General features: G+C 42.2%; 1 protein-coding gene across 1 annotated transcript in view; it reads right to left on the reverse strand.

Annotated features, from left to right (window-relative positions):
- The window catches only part of LOC126252575 (UDP-glucosyltransferase 2-like), a 152,323-nt gene that overhangs the window by 89,450 nt on the left and 46,901 nt on the right, over positions 1 to 15,972 (reverse strand). Inside the window, exon 2 of the mRNA XM_049953476.1 lies at positions 4,964 to 5,159. Coding sequence (XP_049809433.1) covers positions 4,964 to 5,140 — 177 coding nt within the window. The 5' untranslated portion in view covers positions 5,141 to 5,159. The remainder of the gene's footprint in view (positions 1 to 4,963; positions 5,160 to 15,972) is intronic.

Here is a 15,972-nt window from a genome sequence, read left to right on the forward strand (position 1 = left end):
ATTACAGTGGGTCTTCTGCAAAACATTTGCAGTTACGTACTATGAACACAGAGATGGTGATACAACTGTGTTCATTGGTCAGCTTTTAAAGAAACCTTTTGCACGTCGTGCTCCCATCGAAATCATTTGCAAAGCACGTTACTAGCCCTACTGGTGACGTAAGATCCTAACGAAATGTAATGGACCAGAACGGAGCAATAATAACAGTTGGTATTAACCGATGGAACGATTGGGGGAGGGTACGCAGAAACAAGTTTGGAATCTAGTAGATGCTGTGGTGAGGAGCGATGCGCGTCCACAGCGTGCAACTGCTTTCTTTAAGGGATGACCAATGGAAACGATTATTCTTCCGGTTCGGGTGTTCCTGGAACATACCTGCAAATGTTTTATAGAAGACTCTCTGCAATAACTGTATAACGATTAAGACGCCAGATACCACACCCCTCAGACTACTTTCAGCAAATAAAAACAAATACGCCTCGGCACAAAATCGAAGCCTCGATCTCCTGCACGGTAACCAAAGAATTATCCACTGCACCAACTGAACAGTACATTTGCTATAACCTAACAGAGGTAGTTGGCGTACACGTGATTACAGTGTTGCCAGATTGCCAGTGTTTAACGTCCATTTACTGCTCGAAATTTTTTGAGAAAGACTTTTGTATTGCTACTATGTGAATATTCGTACTGCGAGGAAGGAAAAAGTAAGTGACAAATTGTCGTTCCACCAAGGCAATAGCTTCATACTTATAGAAAAAACGGTCGTTTGTTATTGTACATGCAGAACAAGTGTATTTGAACGACTCAGTTACAAATGTTGGCTGCTCATATATTGGTTATTTTCAGCAGAGGTATAGCGGGAACGTCTCTGTCATGCATCCGCTAAGTTGACATTTTTCCAAAAGATATTTAGCACCATTGGACTAATATTTATGTAGGAATTGTTACACTATTTTTCATTTTTTGACAAGAAACTGTGATTTCAATACGAAGTTGATATAGTTTGTAAGTATAATACATCCTTTTTAGTATTGTGTGGAGTATAAATGCTCTGTATCCGTTGGCGCATCGCAAAGCTGCCTTAGATCTGGTGTATACGTGACTAAAGCTGCACTGTACCCCGAAAACTGGTTTGGATAGCACAGTTCTTTACTCAAGGTGGTCCTGCCGATAGTGGTTCGTCGTTGCCTTTGCCTGACGTTTGAATCAAGTTACCTAGTCGCAGGAGGATCTACAGTTCAACAAGGACCTTAATCATGATACAGATTTATATTATTCTATCAGACAAATCGTTGTCGGAAGTCAAAAAAGATATGAGAAAAAATACTTAGTTTGAATTTAACCCTAAAACATTCTGTTTCTTGTCTGATAGTTACCACTTAGACACAGAGTCATGACCATATATAGGACAAGTAATAGCTTAAGAGAAACAATGGTAATTACCTCGAATCTGACACAACAGTTGATGTTACTACACAAAGACAATAAAAGTTTTCACTGTCATCTTCAATTTGCTTTTAGGCTGATTTAGAAATGACGATGTCTGTTACCGATCACTTTCGCTGATAGAAGTTCTTGTTCTTGAGTGCAATATATATATATATATATATATATATATATATATATATATATATATATATATATAAACAAAGATGATGTGACTTACCAAACGAAAGCGCTGGCACGTCGATAGACACACAAACAAATACAAACATACACACAAAATTCAAGCTTTCGCAACAAACTGTTGCCTCATCAGGAAAGAGGGAAAGACGAAAGGATGTGGGTTTTAAGGGAGAGGGTAAGGAGTCATTCCAATCCCGGGAGCGGAAAGACTTACCTGACTCACCATCGCACAGACCAAACCGCTAGGGATATAAACTTGAAATTTGGAGAGAGTATTCATCTTATACTGTTGTCGTCGTTTAAGAAGGGACTTCTTGAAATTCCATCCCTCATGGGGAGAAATAGAGGATGAAAGGTTTTGTGGAAGTTTTTGCTTAAAACAATTTTGAAGCAAGGCCTACGAAAATTTGATTTCTCGATTAGAAATAAAGAAATCCGTGTTTCAGCAGTTTTAGAAATTTAACCGCAATTAGGGTGAAATGGTGGGTGAAAGTTCTCTCTTAAAAAAATCGTTAAAAAGAAATACTAAAACATTTTTGAAGCTTCGTCTATGAAAAATGGTATTTCACTTCTCGGTCACAAATAATAACATACGTGTTTCAGTGTTTTTGGAAATTCAACTCCCAAGCGGATGAAGTCGGGAATGAAATTTTTACGGAATACTTCATTATGAAACCATTTAAAAGCTAAATCTACGAAAGTTTGAGTTTGGTTTCTTGGTTGGAAATAAAAAGAACTTGTTTCACTGTTCTTCAATCTGAACCCGTCAGGGGGTGAAATAGAACCAGACTGATTCCTTCACTTATCATCGTCCCTCCCAAACTGCTAATAACAGATACCTGAAATTTGGAGAGGGTGTAGATCTTATGCTGTAGGCATCGTTTAAGAAGGGATTGTTCGAAATTCCACTGCTAAGGGGATGAAATGTGGCATGAAAAGCTTTGCGAAAGTATGTCGCTATTAAGGCAATTTTGAAGCTAGAACTACGAAAATTTGTGTATGGTTTCTTAATTTCCAAATACAAAATAACTATTTACGCAGTTTGGAAAATTGAACCAATAAGGAGGTAAAATAGTGGGTGAAAGTCTACCTTTCTCTCTCTCACTTTCTTTTCTTAATGAATCATTATTAAAGAACTACCAAAGCTGTTTTAAAGGTACATCTATGAAAACTGGTATTTGACTTCTCCGTTAGAAATTTAAAAATTACATGTCTAATTGTTTTGTAAATTTAACCTCTTAATGCAGTGAAACAGGGGATGTAAAGATTTATGACACTATCTCATTATGAAACCATTTTCCAAGTTAATCTATTAAAAATTTATCTTAGGTTTCTATACAAGAAATAAAATAAGAAACTTCCTGGCAGATTAAAACTATGTGCCTGACCGAGACTCGAACTCGGGACCTTTGCCTTTCGCGGGAAAGTGCTCTACCAACGTTTTTTTTTTTATTTTTTTTAAATCTCATTTTTTTCGCTTTTGTTCGTTGCATCTGCTCGGGGCGGACGTCGTAAGACAGCCGTTTAGGTTCGTTATTGATCGATTAACTCAGTTTTTTTATTACAGAGGGCTGATAACCCTCTAACACGCTGAACTACCGTGCCGGCAAAAGTGCCGCAGGAGAAATCGAACCCGAGACCTCTGGCGTAATGGTCCGAGCGCTAACCATGTAGGCCAGACGGCGGGTCGTGCCAATACCTCGTCTCCTACCTTCCAAACTTTGCAGAAGCTCTCCTGCGAACCTTGCAGAAACCAGCACTCCTGAAAGAAAGGATATTGCGGAGACATGGCTTAGCCACAGCATGGGGGATATTTCCAGAATGATATTTTCACTCTGCAGCGGAGTGTGCGCTGATATGAAACTTCCTGGCAGATTAAAACTGTGTGCCCGACCGAGACTCGAACTCGGGACCTTTGCCTTTCGCGGGCAAGTGCTCTACCAACTGAGCTACCGAAGCACGACTCACGCCCGCTACTCACAGCTTTACTTCTGCCAGTACCTCGTCTCCTACCTTCCAAACTTTACAGAAGCTCTCCTGCGAGCAAAGGTCCCGGGTTCGAGTCTCGGTCGGGCACACAGTTTTAATCTGCCAGGAAGTTTCATATCGGCGCACACTCCGCTGCAGAGTGAAAATCTCATTCTGGAAATATCCCCCAGGCTGTGGCTAAGCCATGTCTCCGCAATATCCTTTCTTTCAGGAGTGCTAGTTCTGCAAGGTTCGCAGGACAGCCTCTGTAAAGTTTGGAAGGTAGGAGACGAGGTACTGGCAGAAGTGAAGCTGTGAGTACCGGGCGTGAGTCGTGCTTCGGTAGCTCAGTTGGTAGAGTACTTGCCCGCGAAAGGCAAAGGTCCCGAGTTCGAGTCTCGGTCGGGCACACAGTTTTAATCTGCCAGGAAGTTTCATATCAGCGCACACTCCGCTGCAGAGTGAAAATCTCATTCAAGAAAAAAAATAAATTAAGTGTTTTACTGTTTTTGGAAATTCAACCCCTAAAGGTGTGAAACAGGGGATAAAAATCTTTAAAAAACCATTTCGTTGCATAACAAAAATGTAAAGTTAAGTATATGGTAGTTCGTATTTCACTTTTCAATTAGATATAAAGAAATATGTGTTAGGGGATGAAAGTTTCTATGGAAATATCACCACTCAACTCAAAAGTCCTTATTAACAAAAACCTTGGACTTCAGCTATCAGACTCGCTTTCTGGTCAGAAATACATTATGAAAATACCATAATTCTATGGCCTTAATAATGTGTGAGAAGTTTAGATGGCGTTGCAGTGTGTGAACAATGTAAACATTCGATTTCAGTAAAACAAAATAATTGTGCAGACCATATAGTCTGCGAGGGCGTAGCAGCAGGCGCTAAGCTAGTTAAAACTATTGTAACCTTTTTTGCCCCACGCTAACACGGGATTTACTTTCCCGTAGCCTCTACCGTAATTATCTACCTCAACTCAGAGTTCTGTGGAAGTGGTCATGTTTGTAATGAGCTTATGCGTTTGGCGATTCCAAGAAAACCGAGAGAGTGGGCGCAGTGATTAGCATGCCGAATTCTCATTTGGTTAGCATGCTGGAATCGCATTCGAGAGGGCTACGGTTCAGATCCCCATCCGGTCATCCAGATTTGGATTTTCGTGTTTTCTGTAAACAACTTAGAGTAAATGCTCGGATCGTTCCATTGAAAAGGACATGGCCGATTTTCATTCCCATCCTTCCGCAATCAGAGCTTGTGCTCTTTCTCTAATGACGTCTATATCCATGGGACTTAAGATGTAATCTTGCTTCCTTCACTCCTTACTACCAAGAAACAAATGTGCTTGAAGCTCACGTACCTTCAAAGGATGTGTTGTTACCACAGTAACTTGGTGACCCTTTTCAGCAAGTGCTGCCATAATAGCTAAGAACGGCGTTTGATGACTAATGGACCTCGTTGGATTGATTCCCAGAATTCGTGCGCACTGCGAGACACCAGCAAACAGTAACAGCGCCCACAGCACCGACGTCCTCATGTTGGTTCACAGGTTTCTCCTGAAGTCAACGAAATACATCAATTTCACAACCATTGGTCAGGAGCTGTTTCACAGCAGAGCATTCCTGTAACAGCAGTGTTAACGGAAAGCACTAATATTAATGACAATTGCAACCCCGTGTGACTGAAAGGGGCTTATTTTATCAGACGTAAGGTAACATGGCAATATATCAACAATTAAGCCGGCCGCTAGTGGCCGAGTGGTTCTAGGCGCTTCAGTCTGGAACCGCGCGACCGCTACGGTCGCAGGTTCGAATCCTACTCGGGCATGGATGTGTGTGGTGTCCTTAGTTAGGTTTAAGTAGTTCTAAGTTCTAGGGGACTGATGACCTGAGATGTTAAGTCCCATAGTGCTCAGAGCTATTTGAACCATTCAACAACTAAGATGTCATAAATGTAAATAATCGCTAAAAGTAGAGAAGGTAAGTCCACTACTAGGTACAGAAGGCGCCAACATTCCGTGTCACCTTATCACAAACATCTTCGTTCAGATATGGTGTGAGCGGTGTGCTACAGATTAAAGCTGTCTCACCAATAATAGCGGCGACGTGTCGTGGAATGGAAACACTAAGGCCTTGGTTTATCACTGGAGAGATTTGGCACCACATTTGCAAATACAAGTCACCTAACACCCGTCAATTCTGAGGAGGGGGCCGATAGCTCTGACACGTTTCTATCACATCCTAGATGTGTTCGATCTGGTTCGAGGCTGGCGAGTCGGGGCCAGCACATCAATTGGAACTCGCCACTGTGTTCCTCGAACCACTCAATCACACTACTGGCCTTGTGACATGGCGCGTTATCTTGTTGAAAAATGCCACTGCCGTCGGAAGGCGTGATCATCATGAAAGGATGTATATGGTCTGCAACCAGTGCGCTATACAATCTGGCCGTCAGGGTGTCCTTCACGAACTCCACTGGACACGTGGATGCCCATGTGAGTGTTTTTCAAAGCATAATGGAGCCATGGCCAGCTTGTGTCGGTCCCACAACGCAGATGTCAAGGGGCTGTTCCCCTGGAAGACGATCGATGGATCCACGCCCTCCCATATGCATGATGATGAAGGAATCAGGAATCATGAGACCTGCAACGCTCTGGCACTGCGCCAACGTCCAGTGCCGATGACAACGTGCCCATTTTAGCCGTAGTTGTCGATGTTGTGGTGCTAACATTGGCACAGGCATGGGTAGTCGGTTACAGAGGCCCATCGTAAGGAGTGTTTGGTGCACTGTGTATTCAGACACACTTGTGCTCTGCCCAGCATTGAGGTCCGATGTTAGTTCCGCCACAGTTCGCCGCGCTGTCCGGTTTTACCAGCCTCCCCACGCTATGACGCCCGACATCTGTAATGAGGGGTGGCCTCACAGCCCCACAACGTCTGGACGTGGTTTCACCTTGGTATCGTCACTTGTTGAAGACACTCACCACAGCTCTTCTCGAACACTCGACGAGTCGTGTAGTTTCCGAAACTCTCATGCTGGGCCTCGGTCAAGCTCAGATACATCACGCACCTTTCTCATTCTACACACGGACAGCACGTTCTCTGATACTACATGCGCCCTGCGTGTGTCTGACTAGCAGTCATTCCTCGCCAGATAACGCTATTATCGCCCGGACGAGTTTATGTCGATAATAGGTATGTGGTCATAATGTTCTGGCTGATTAATGTACGAGGGGCGTTCAGAAAGTAAGCTCCGATCGGTCGCGAAATGGAAACGACTATGAAAATCCGATAAAGATTTGCACAGATGTGTTGGGTAGTGTCTCTAGTATAACCCCAGTTAGCATCACGTCGCTCTTGTCATTTCTGAGCTCGCAGTGAGTGCGTAAAGATGTCTAGAAAATAGTGTCTGCCGCCAAGTACGAGGGCCTGGTGAGAAATTTCGCCTGAAGCTATGCAGCTAACATTACATAACTGTCGTGCTGTTTCTTCTTCAAGACAATTCTCAGTCGCATTCTGCAGGGGCAATGAAGATGCTCCTGCATCGTTTTCAAATGGAAATGTGAGATTACCCACAATACAGTCCGCAATTGTCTCCCCCTGAGTTTCATCTCTGGTCACATGAACCGCTGTCTTTGAAGACAACATTTTGACACAGACAACGAGGTGTAGGCCAGCGTGGAGAATTGGCGGAAAGCACTGGCGGCTGCCTTCTATGATGAGGCTATTGAAAAGTTGGTACAACGCTATGACAAAAGTCTAAGTCAGAACGGCGACTACGTAGAGAAGTAGCTGAAAGGTGTAGCTAATTGTTACAAGTAAAACATTTCTGATGTTCACTGTGGTTTCAATTTGGCAATCAATCGGAGCTTACTTTCTGAACAGGCCTCGTATATGGCAGCTGACTTTGTGAGTTGCGTATGGAATATTCAAAAGTCATGACATAAAGTCAGTGACATAGGGGACTCTCCCGCCATTTCGTTTCCATACGAGTGAACAATGATTACTGCAAAACACTGACGAGCAAACTGACCACGAATTACGTCCAAGACCGATGGGCAGTACGTCAGGCGAACGAGCAGATCATGCAAGCTGCAGTACCCATCGTCTCATTGAAAAGGTCTTGTACGTTCCACACAACAGCTATCCGAGCATTAATCTACTGAAGTTCGGCAGTGCAAATTCCTGATGTAAGGACACTACGTCCAGCTCTAAAACTTCCCTTATGTAGCGATTTTGTTCGGATTGTCCTCCAAACGTACAACTAGAGGTCGCATGCTGCACCCAATGACACACCAAACTACCACGATATTACCTTTAGATTTTAAAGTCACCACAGCCACAGCGAGCAACTGGAAGGCATAACTGTAGGACAAGTTAAATGTGGACCACATTTTACAATTGAGAATTCCCTGGCGGGCTTCATGGCTCTGTTACATTCTGTGATAACTGTTGTTTCTGGGTAATGAAAGCTAAATTCGAGGAAGACAGGTTCACATTTGTTGCGGCGCCTCTGCATCAAACCGACACTGTGGGCGAAAGCGCATGGTCCGTCAAGCCCGTGCGGACAACCTAGCGGCAGTTACGCGCTGTAGTCACACTGCATGGTCCCGTACCCTCGTCGATGCGTGCGATCGTAGAGCCATCATCGGGCCCCATTTATTTCACGTTCTCTTGAAAATTCTTCGCTGTCTGAGATTGGCCCTTCTGATCTGGGCATACAAAATTGCGCGCTATGGACTTCATATGTACATAATCTTTCTGCAGTCGTAATCACTTGTCATTATTACACTATTCTTTTCTGTTACTAGAGAATTTGATCAATTATAGACGGCTTAGAACCAAAAATTATGGCACAGCCTTTTTCTTCTTATCTTCCCAAAACTTCTTTGTTCGTTGGCTGATGGATCGTGTCATTTGTTTGACATCACCCTGTTACGTTGTGGTGTTCGTTGTAGGACAGAACATTTTGTAGTACTGATCAGTGGCCTGAAATTTTCCCTGTTTCAGTGTACTGCCTTCTGCAGTAATTGTCTCTTCCAGCTGTACAGTGGTATTTTTTAAATTGGAAGCGAAACTGAAAATAATCTTCGCTAGCCCATGTCATTTATTATGTAAATATGGCCGTAAAGATTTAATTTCCTCTACTTTATTGTCTCAGTGAACGTTTCTATTTTTCTGTAAAGATCTTCGTTTCTCCTCTTCGTTCAGTTGTTATCTTTGTTCTGTTGTGGTCCTAAAACTTTCTTAACATTTTTCCTTTCTTTCTTCTCCAATTCTTCTTGTTCACTTCTTTTATTGACTGTTAGGGGGCATTGAGATCCGTATAGTGCCTATAGTTCAATTAATGTTGCGCAGTGTTTAATTTTTGCTTGGAGCGACACTGATCTTTTATTACATCGGTTTTGGGTAAGTTTGCATGCTAATTCCATTTTTTCCTACCTTTCCTTACTTGTGATGTTATCTGAACCATTTTGATTGCAACCCTTCTTTAAAATACTTAAACTTATTAACTGTTTTGATGTTCCCTGTCGTGTTTATATAAACAGCCTGGTCCATTGATCGTGACCGGGCCAACTATCTCACGAAATAAGTGTCAAACGAAAAAACTACAAAGAACGAAACTTGTCTAGCTTGAAGGGGATAACCAGATGGCGCTATGGTTGGCCCGCTAGATAGACCTGCCATAGGTCAAACGGATATCAACTGTTTTTTTTTATATTTTACATTTTATTGCATTTTCGTGTAGTACGTAAAGAAATATGAATGTTTTAGTAGGACCACGTTTTTCGCTTTGTGATAGACGGCGCTGTAATAGTCACAAACATATGGCTCACAATTTTAGACTAACAGTTGGTAACAGGTCGGTTTTTTAAATTAAAATACAGAACGTAGGTACGTTTGAACATTTTATTTCGGTTGTTCCAATTTGATACATGTACCTTTGAGAACTTATCATTTCTGAGAACGCATGCTGTTACATCGTGATTACCTGTAAATACCACATTAATGCAATAAATGCTCAAAATGATGTCCGTCAACCTCAATGCATTTGGCAATACGCGTAACGACGTTCCTCTCAACAGCGAGTAGTTCGCCTTCCGTAATGTTCGCACATGCATTGAGAATGCGCTGACTCATGTTGTCAAGCGTTGTCGGTGGATTACGGTAGCAAATATTCTCCAACTATCTCCACAGAAAGAAATCCGGGGACGTCAGATCCGGCGAACGTGCGGGCCATGGTATGGTGCTTCGACGACCAGTCCACCTCTCATGAAATTCGCTATTCAATACCGCTTCAACCGCGCGCGAGCTATATGCCGGACATCCATCATGTTGTAAGTACACCGCCATTCTGTCATGCAGTGAAACATCTTGTAGTAACATCGGTAGAGCATTACGTAGGAAATCAGCATACATTGCGCCATTTAGATTGCCATCGATAAAATGGGGGACAATTATCCTTCCTCCCATAATGCCGCACCATACATCAATCAGTCAAGGTCACTGATGTTCCACTTGTCGCAGCCATCGTGGGTTTGCCCAATAGTGCATATTATGCCGGTTTACGTTACCGCTGTTGTCGAATGACGCTTCGTCGCTAAATAGAACGCGTGCAAAAAAATCTGTCATCGTCCCGTAATTTCTCTTGTGCCCAATGGCAGCACTGTACACGACGTTCAAAGTCGTTGCCATGCAATTCCTGGTGCATAGAAATATGGTACGGGTGCAATCGATGTTGATGTAGCATTCTCAACACCGACGTTTTTGAGATTCCCGATTCTCGCGCAATTTGTCTGCTACTGATTTACGGATTAGCCGTGACAGCAGCTAAAACACCTACTTGGGCATCATCATTTGTTGCAGGTTGTGGTTGACGTTTCACATGTGGCTGAACACTTCCTGTTTCCTTAAATAACGTAACTATCTGGCGAATGGCCCGGACACTTGGATGATGTCGTCCAGGATACCGAGCAGCATACATAGCACACGCCCGTTGGGCATTTTGATCACAATAGTCATACAGCAACACGATATCGACCTTTTCCGCAATTGGTAAACGGTCCATTTTAATACGGGTAATGTATCACGAAGCAAATACCTTCCGCACTGGCGGAATGTTACGTGATACCACCTACTTATACGTTTGTGACTATTACAGCGCCATCTATCACAAAGCGAAAAAAGTGGTCCAAGTAAAACATTCATATTTCTTTACGTACTACACAAATATATAATAAAAATGGGGCTTCCTATTTTTAAAAAAACGCAGTTGTTATCCGTTTGACCTATGGCAGCGTCATCTAGCGGGCCAACCATAGCGCTAACTGGTTTCCCCCTTCAAGCTAGACGAGTTTCGTTCTTTGTAGTTTTTACGTTTGATGCTTATTTCGTGAGATATTTGGCCCGGTCACTGTCAATGGACCACCCTATATATATATATATATATATATATAATACACTCAAAATAAATACAAAAGCGATATATATATATATATATATATATATATATATATATATATATATATATATATATTGCTTTTGTATTTAGTTTGAGTGTATTATATCCTCGCATAAGATATTGGTAATCCGGTTCTAGCTGCAGTTTTGTGAAGTGTTTCCCCATATTATCTGCGAATGTCTTTCGTCCTTAGAAAATATTGAAATATCTTCAGCTGTTCCATGAGGTCTCTGATGTTATTCTTTCTGGGTACTGTAATTTTTACAAACACTGGCTTATGTTCCACACAGTTCAACTCAAAAGTAATGTCAGTCGCATAAAGTGCGTATCAAAGTCAATAGCGTAAAAGCATACAGTTGAAAGTACGCGATACTAGAGGCAAAAAAGTCTGAGTAAACATAGGTCCGCAAAAGAACCATTTGCGAGGTAACTGCGACTTAATGGTTACCAGTCACCACTGACTTGTAATCGCCTTACCATCTACAAAAAGGTAACAATGCTGTTCAACATTAAAATAAGTTGTTGGAGATACTTTGGTAGAAGTGCAGGTTATCTGAATGGGCACGAAGACTGTTACGTGATTGTACTCTTAGGTAAAAGAGGTGTTCAAAGTGTCGTCCTTGCACCCCGATGCATGTCTGTACCCGTCGCTACGATGAGTTTTTAAATGCGTAGGCTATAGTAGACGACATTCAGAGCCAGTCTGCAAAATCTTTGTACGGAGTTTGTTACTACTGCTTAGTGCGCTATGAAAGTGTAGATACCTCAAGCACGCAGCTGGATGTGACACTGACAACAGCACTGAAGAAAGTGTAGGTCTATCATGGACTGGATTGGATTATGTTTCTGCAGGCAGAGTGCCAATAATGTTGAGAAATAAGTCAGGATTCCTAGCGCAACTAACTAAGTAAATGAAAACGCATTCTGGACCTAATATGCGCTGGCCTGCATTTGAAAGTAATTGATCTGCAATGCTACAGGGAATATAAAGTCATTCTGGATTTCCTCAAGCATTTCCCTCAGGAGTGATTTCCTCAAGCATTTCCCTCAGGAGTGATTTCCTCGTTTACGCACGTCGTTACACGAATTCTCATTCCAATCCTTTTGACGATGGGGGGGGGGGGGGGGGTACAGCATTCGCTGCTCGCAAACCTGTGTCAACCGTCTGTTCGCGGAGCACGTTTGCTTTGAATCCTTGATCTAGGGTATAGCATTTAGAATCAATTCAAAGATCGTCAGTCTACCCAGTATCACGTTGGGTGACATTTTCCACAACGTATATGTTAGGAAGCAGGTGAGGAAAAACTGAGCCTTGCGATAATCCAATATTGCTTCTCTCGGTCCTGTATGTTTGTCCTTATTCGTGATAATAAGTCTGTTGTTACTTAGTAACGAGCAGAGGTTACTTGAAACTGTAGACGGGATACCGATATTTTTTGTAGTTTCATATTCAAAAGAAGAACCAATATGGTGCCATAGGCATTGACTTGTCTTTGGATACCGCAAGAGGTATTTATTGTCAATAAAACTGAACTGAATGTTGCGACTAGCTGCACCGAAGTTTAGTTTCTGCCCTGTCCCTTCCTGAAACCGGTTTGAATTTTAGGTACCGCGTTCTGACTCACAAGCCTAACTGATTTTTCATTAAGCGTTGTAACAAAAATGGCTCTGAGCACTATGGGACTTAGCATCTTTGGTTATCAGTCCCCTAGAACTTAGAACTACTTAAACCAAACTAACCTAAGGACATCACACAACACCCAGTCATCACGAGGCAGAGAAAATCCCTGACCCCGCCGGGAATCGAACCCGGGAACCCGGGCGCGGGAAGCGAGAACGCTACCGCACGACCACGAGCTGCGGACTAAGCGTTGTAACATCTTATAGGAGACTGACAGGTGTGTATCAATGTTTAGCGTCTTTGGGCTTCTCTGACTTAATTTTTAGTACAATAGGTTTTAATGGATTGTTTATTACAAAAAAGAAATAAAAACCTACCGATTTCTCTTCGTATTTTTCAATAGCCGTTTAATTATGGCGTGGATATTAAGGAGACTAGAAAATTCCTCTTTTGTTGATGGTAGCTTATATCTTCTATATGCTTCGTTTTGCTCCTTAATTGCTACCTCACACCAAACAGGCTGAAACGGCTTGTTTTGTGGAACAGTAAGTTCTGGTGGTTATGCGATACTCTAACTAAAGCTAGCGTAGTTCGTGAGCGCTTTCCCACTTTCATTATGTTCTTTTAGACATTCATTAGCAATTTAGTGTACGCAGCAGCGTTCCTCCTATGGTAGTTCCGTAACGACATTGGATGTTGTACCTTGTTTCGTGATCATAAACTTTTTAATATCAGCTCCGAGAGGATATTTTGAAACACGTTAGTGGCGAAATAGGCAGCTGGCTGCTAGAGCAGAGTTCAGTATCTTATTATGACCAATGGAGTTCGTACATGTAACACATCTGCTGCTCCTGTTTTCTACTTTTCTGACTGACTTTGGGTGCTATGTATCTGTATTTTTGTCTTGGTTTCCAACACAGACACAGCGCGGGCTTCCATTATAAAACTCATACAAGTTCACTGTTCCCTCATCTTGCTGAAATGCGGTAGTTATAGATAACCCTGATGTCGTCGTCGTAACGACTGATGTGCAGGTCCCGAAGTCTTAGGCTGCTACTAGCTTTCTGCGATCTGCGTGTTCCTGTTCACAGTCCTCTGTGTTTTCCCAGTATTTTCGTCTTACGTGGTCGTAATGGTGAGCCGTTTCTGCAGGTTTTCTTTCTAAAGCGGCATTTCTTATGCAGATATATCACGCATATTATGCTATGTGGCTCCAACAACAGTTCATTTGTTAAATTTTCTTGTGGCAGAACACACCGCTGACGGCATATGATACAACAACTGGAATACTACCAATTGCTTTCCAGTCGTCGTTTCTTTGGACATCTATACATCGCTGCGTGCAACTGTGTAACGTATTTTAAAGGGCTAAGTTACTTTGACCCACTGCAGTCTATTTACGATTCTCTTGTAACCTACAGATATTTACTAAATAATATTGTCTTTTTTTTTTTTTTTTTTTTTTAGATCAAAAAGTGGCCAGTGAGAACAGAAGGTCGGAGCTTTTGCAAAAAGACTTCCTGTATCTACGCATGAACGTGAAGTTTTCTTTGTTACACTTCTAGTCAGATCACTGAATGAGCAAAGTTGGAAGCTATTATGGAACCGAACACCTAAGTTATTCAACGTACCAAATGATCCACCACAACTCTACTGGAGAGGAAACCACATAGGCGTAACAAAAAAACGTTAAAAACAGCAAAACTATTTCCCAGCACCGAAGAAATCAGTTCCATAATTGTTGGTACATCTGAGCCGCAAACAGCAACAATCTTCAGCGCACCCGCTTTTGAAGAAAAAGTAATTACGTTTATTAAAATATTCGTGTATTGGAAAGTCGCGTGTAATGTAGGAATGCTCGCATCATTAGACTGCAGACAAAATTATTACGTCTCAGGGAAAGTGTCAGCCACAATTATAACAAACAAAAACACAAATATATGCTTTTTATGGATGAAATACGTGTTTCTATACTGTTGATTTCAGCGGAGTAACCTGCAACTACACATCTATTCGAAAGTATTTCTTCCTGAATAAGCTATAGCTTACGCCACTAAATCAGTGGAATTCCGCCGCTCTTACATTTATTTTATAACCATTCTTGTCTCTTTGTAGTTTACTAATTCTCGGATCGCAAAATTGCAGTAACTATTTCGCTACTTACGTCGAAAATTAATTAAGGACGAACATTAACCTTACGGCTGGCTTTCTCGCCGCTAGGGGCGCTAATGCCATTCCAAGTATTGGACGGTAACAACTTTCACAGCAGAGAGTATCGCGACTGTGTATGATGGACTGTGGCCACACTTCGTTGATCCGCGACGAGAGCACGGGGCAGACCGACATCCACTGAACAACTGTTTCCGTCGCAGCCTCCGCGAAATGAGAACAGCATAGAAAATTGTAAGGATAACGTAAGAAACGTGCTCAAATTACCGAAAATAAAAGGGAGCGCTCTGAAGCTGCGGTTGTTTACGTTGGGGATTGTGATGTTTGAAGTATCAGAATTCTGATGTTGTATCGTTCGTTGTACATATGTAATATCTTTGGTTGTATCTTTGACTGGATCATGCTTCTTAAAATACAGAAGACGAGACGTGATGCGTGTGTTATTCACGACTGCATGTACACAACACATAAATAAAGTGCAACCGAAACCCGGGAAGATGCTGAACTCTGGTTCAAACAGGTATATGTAGTTAGTAGTGGAGATCGCAGATTAGCTGAACACGCTTACTGCCTCCCGAACTTGAAGCTGACGGAAGTGTGGCGGACGATCGCGACATACTTCCTTCGATATCTCTAAGGGCATCTAAGATGAGTATCTCAACCATTTTATTTATTAGAGACATTTTTATGTGTACTGTCATAAAGATTTTGAAGTATTTATTGTGCTGTTACTAGGTCCAATGATGTGTCATTATTCGTCAGACATGTAAATAATACGTAATAAGAGCCGGCCGAAGTGGCCGTGCGGTTAAAGGCGCTGCAGTCTGGAACCGCAAGACCGCTACGGTCGCAGGTTCGAATCCTGCCTCGGGCATGGATGTTTGTGATGTCCTTAGGTTAGTTAGGTTTAACTAGTTCTAAGTTCTAGGGGACTAATGACCTCAGCAGTTGAGTCCCATAGTGCTCAGAGCCAATACGTAATAAGAGCCTGCAACAACTATGGCAAATGAAGCTTGAGCCATTTCTGAGAGAAATAGAAGGTGTGAACACTTGTGGGAATAGCTCCGACAGTTGCTTGACAAGAACTCTCTACTGCCCATCATTCATGAGAACACATT

Source organism: Schistocerca nitens, chromosome 4 (assembly GCF_023898315.1).
Source record: "Schistocerca nitens isolate TAMUIC-IGC-003100 chromosome 4, iqSchNite1.1, whole genome shotgun sequence".
Taxonomy (NCBI): domain Eukaryota; kingdom Metazoa; phylum Arthropoda; class Insecta; order Orthoptera; family Acrididae; genus Schistocerca; species Schistocerca nitens.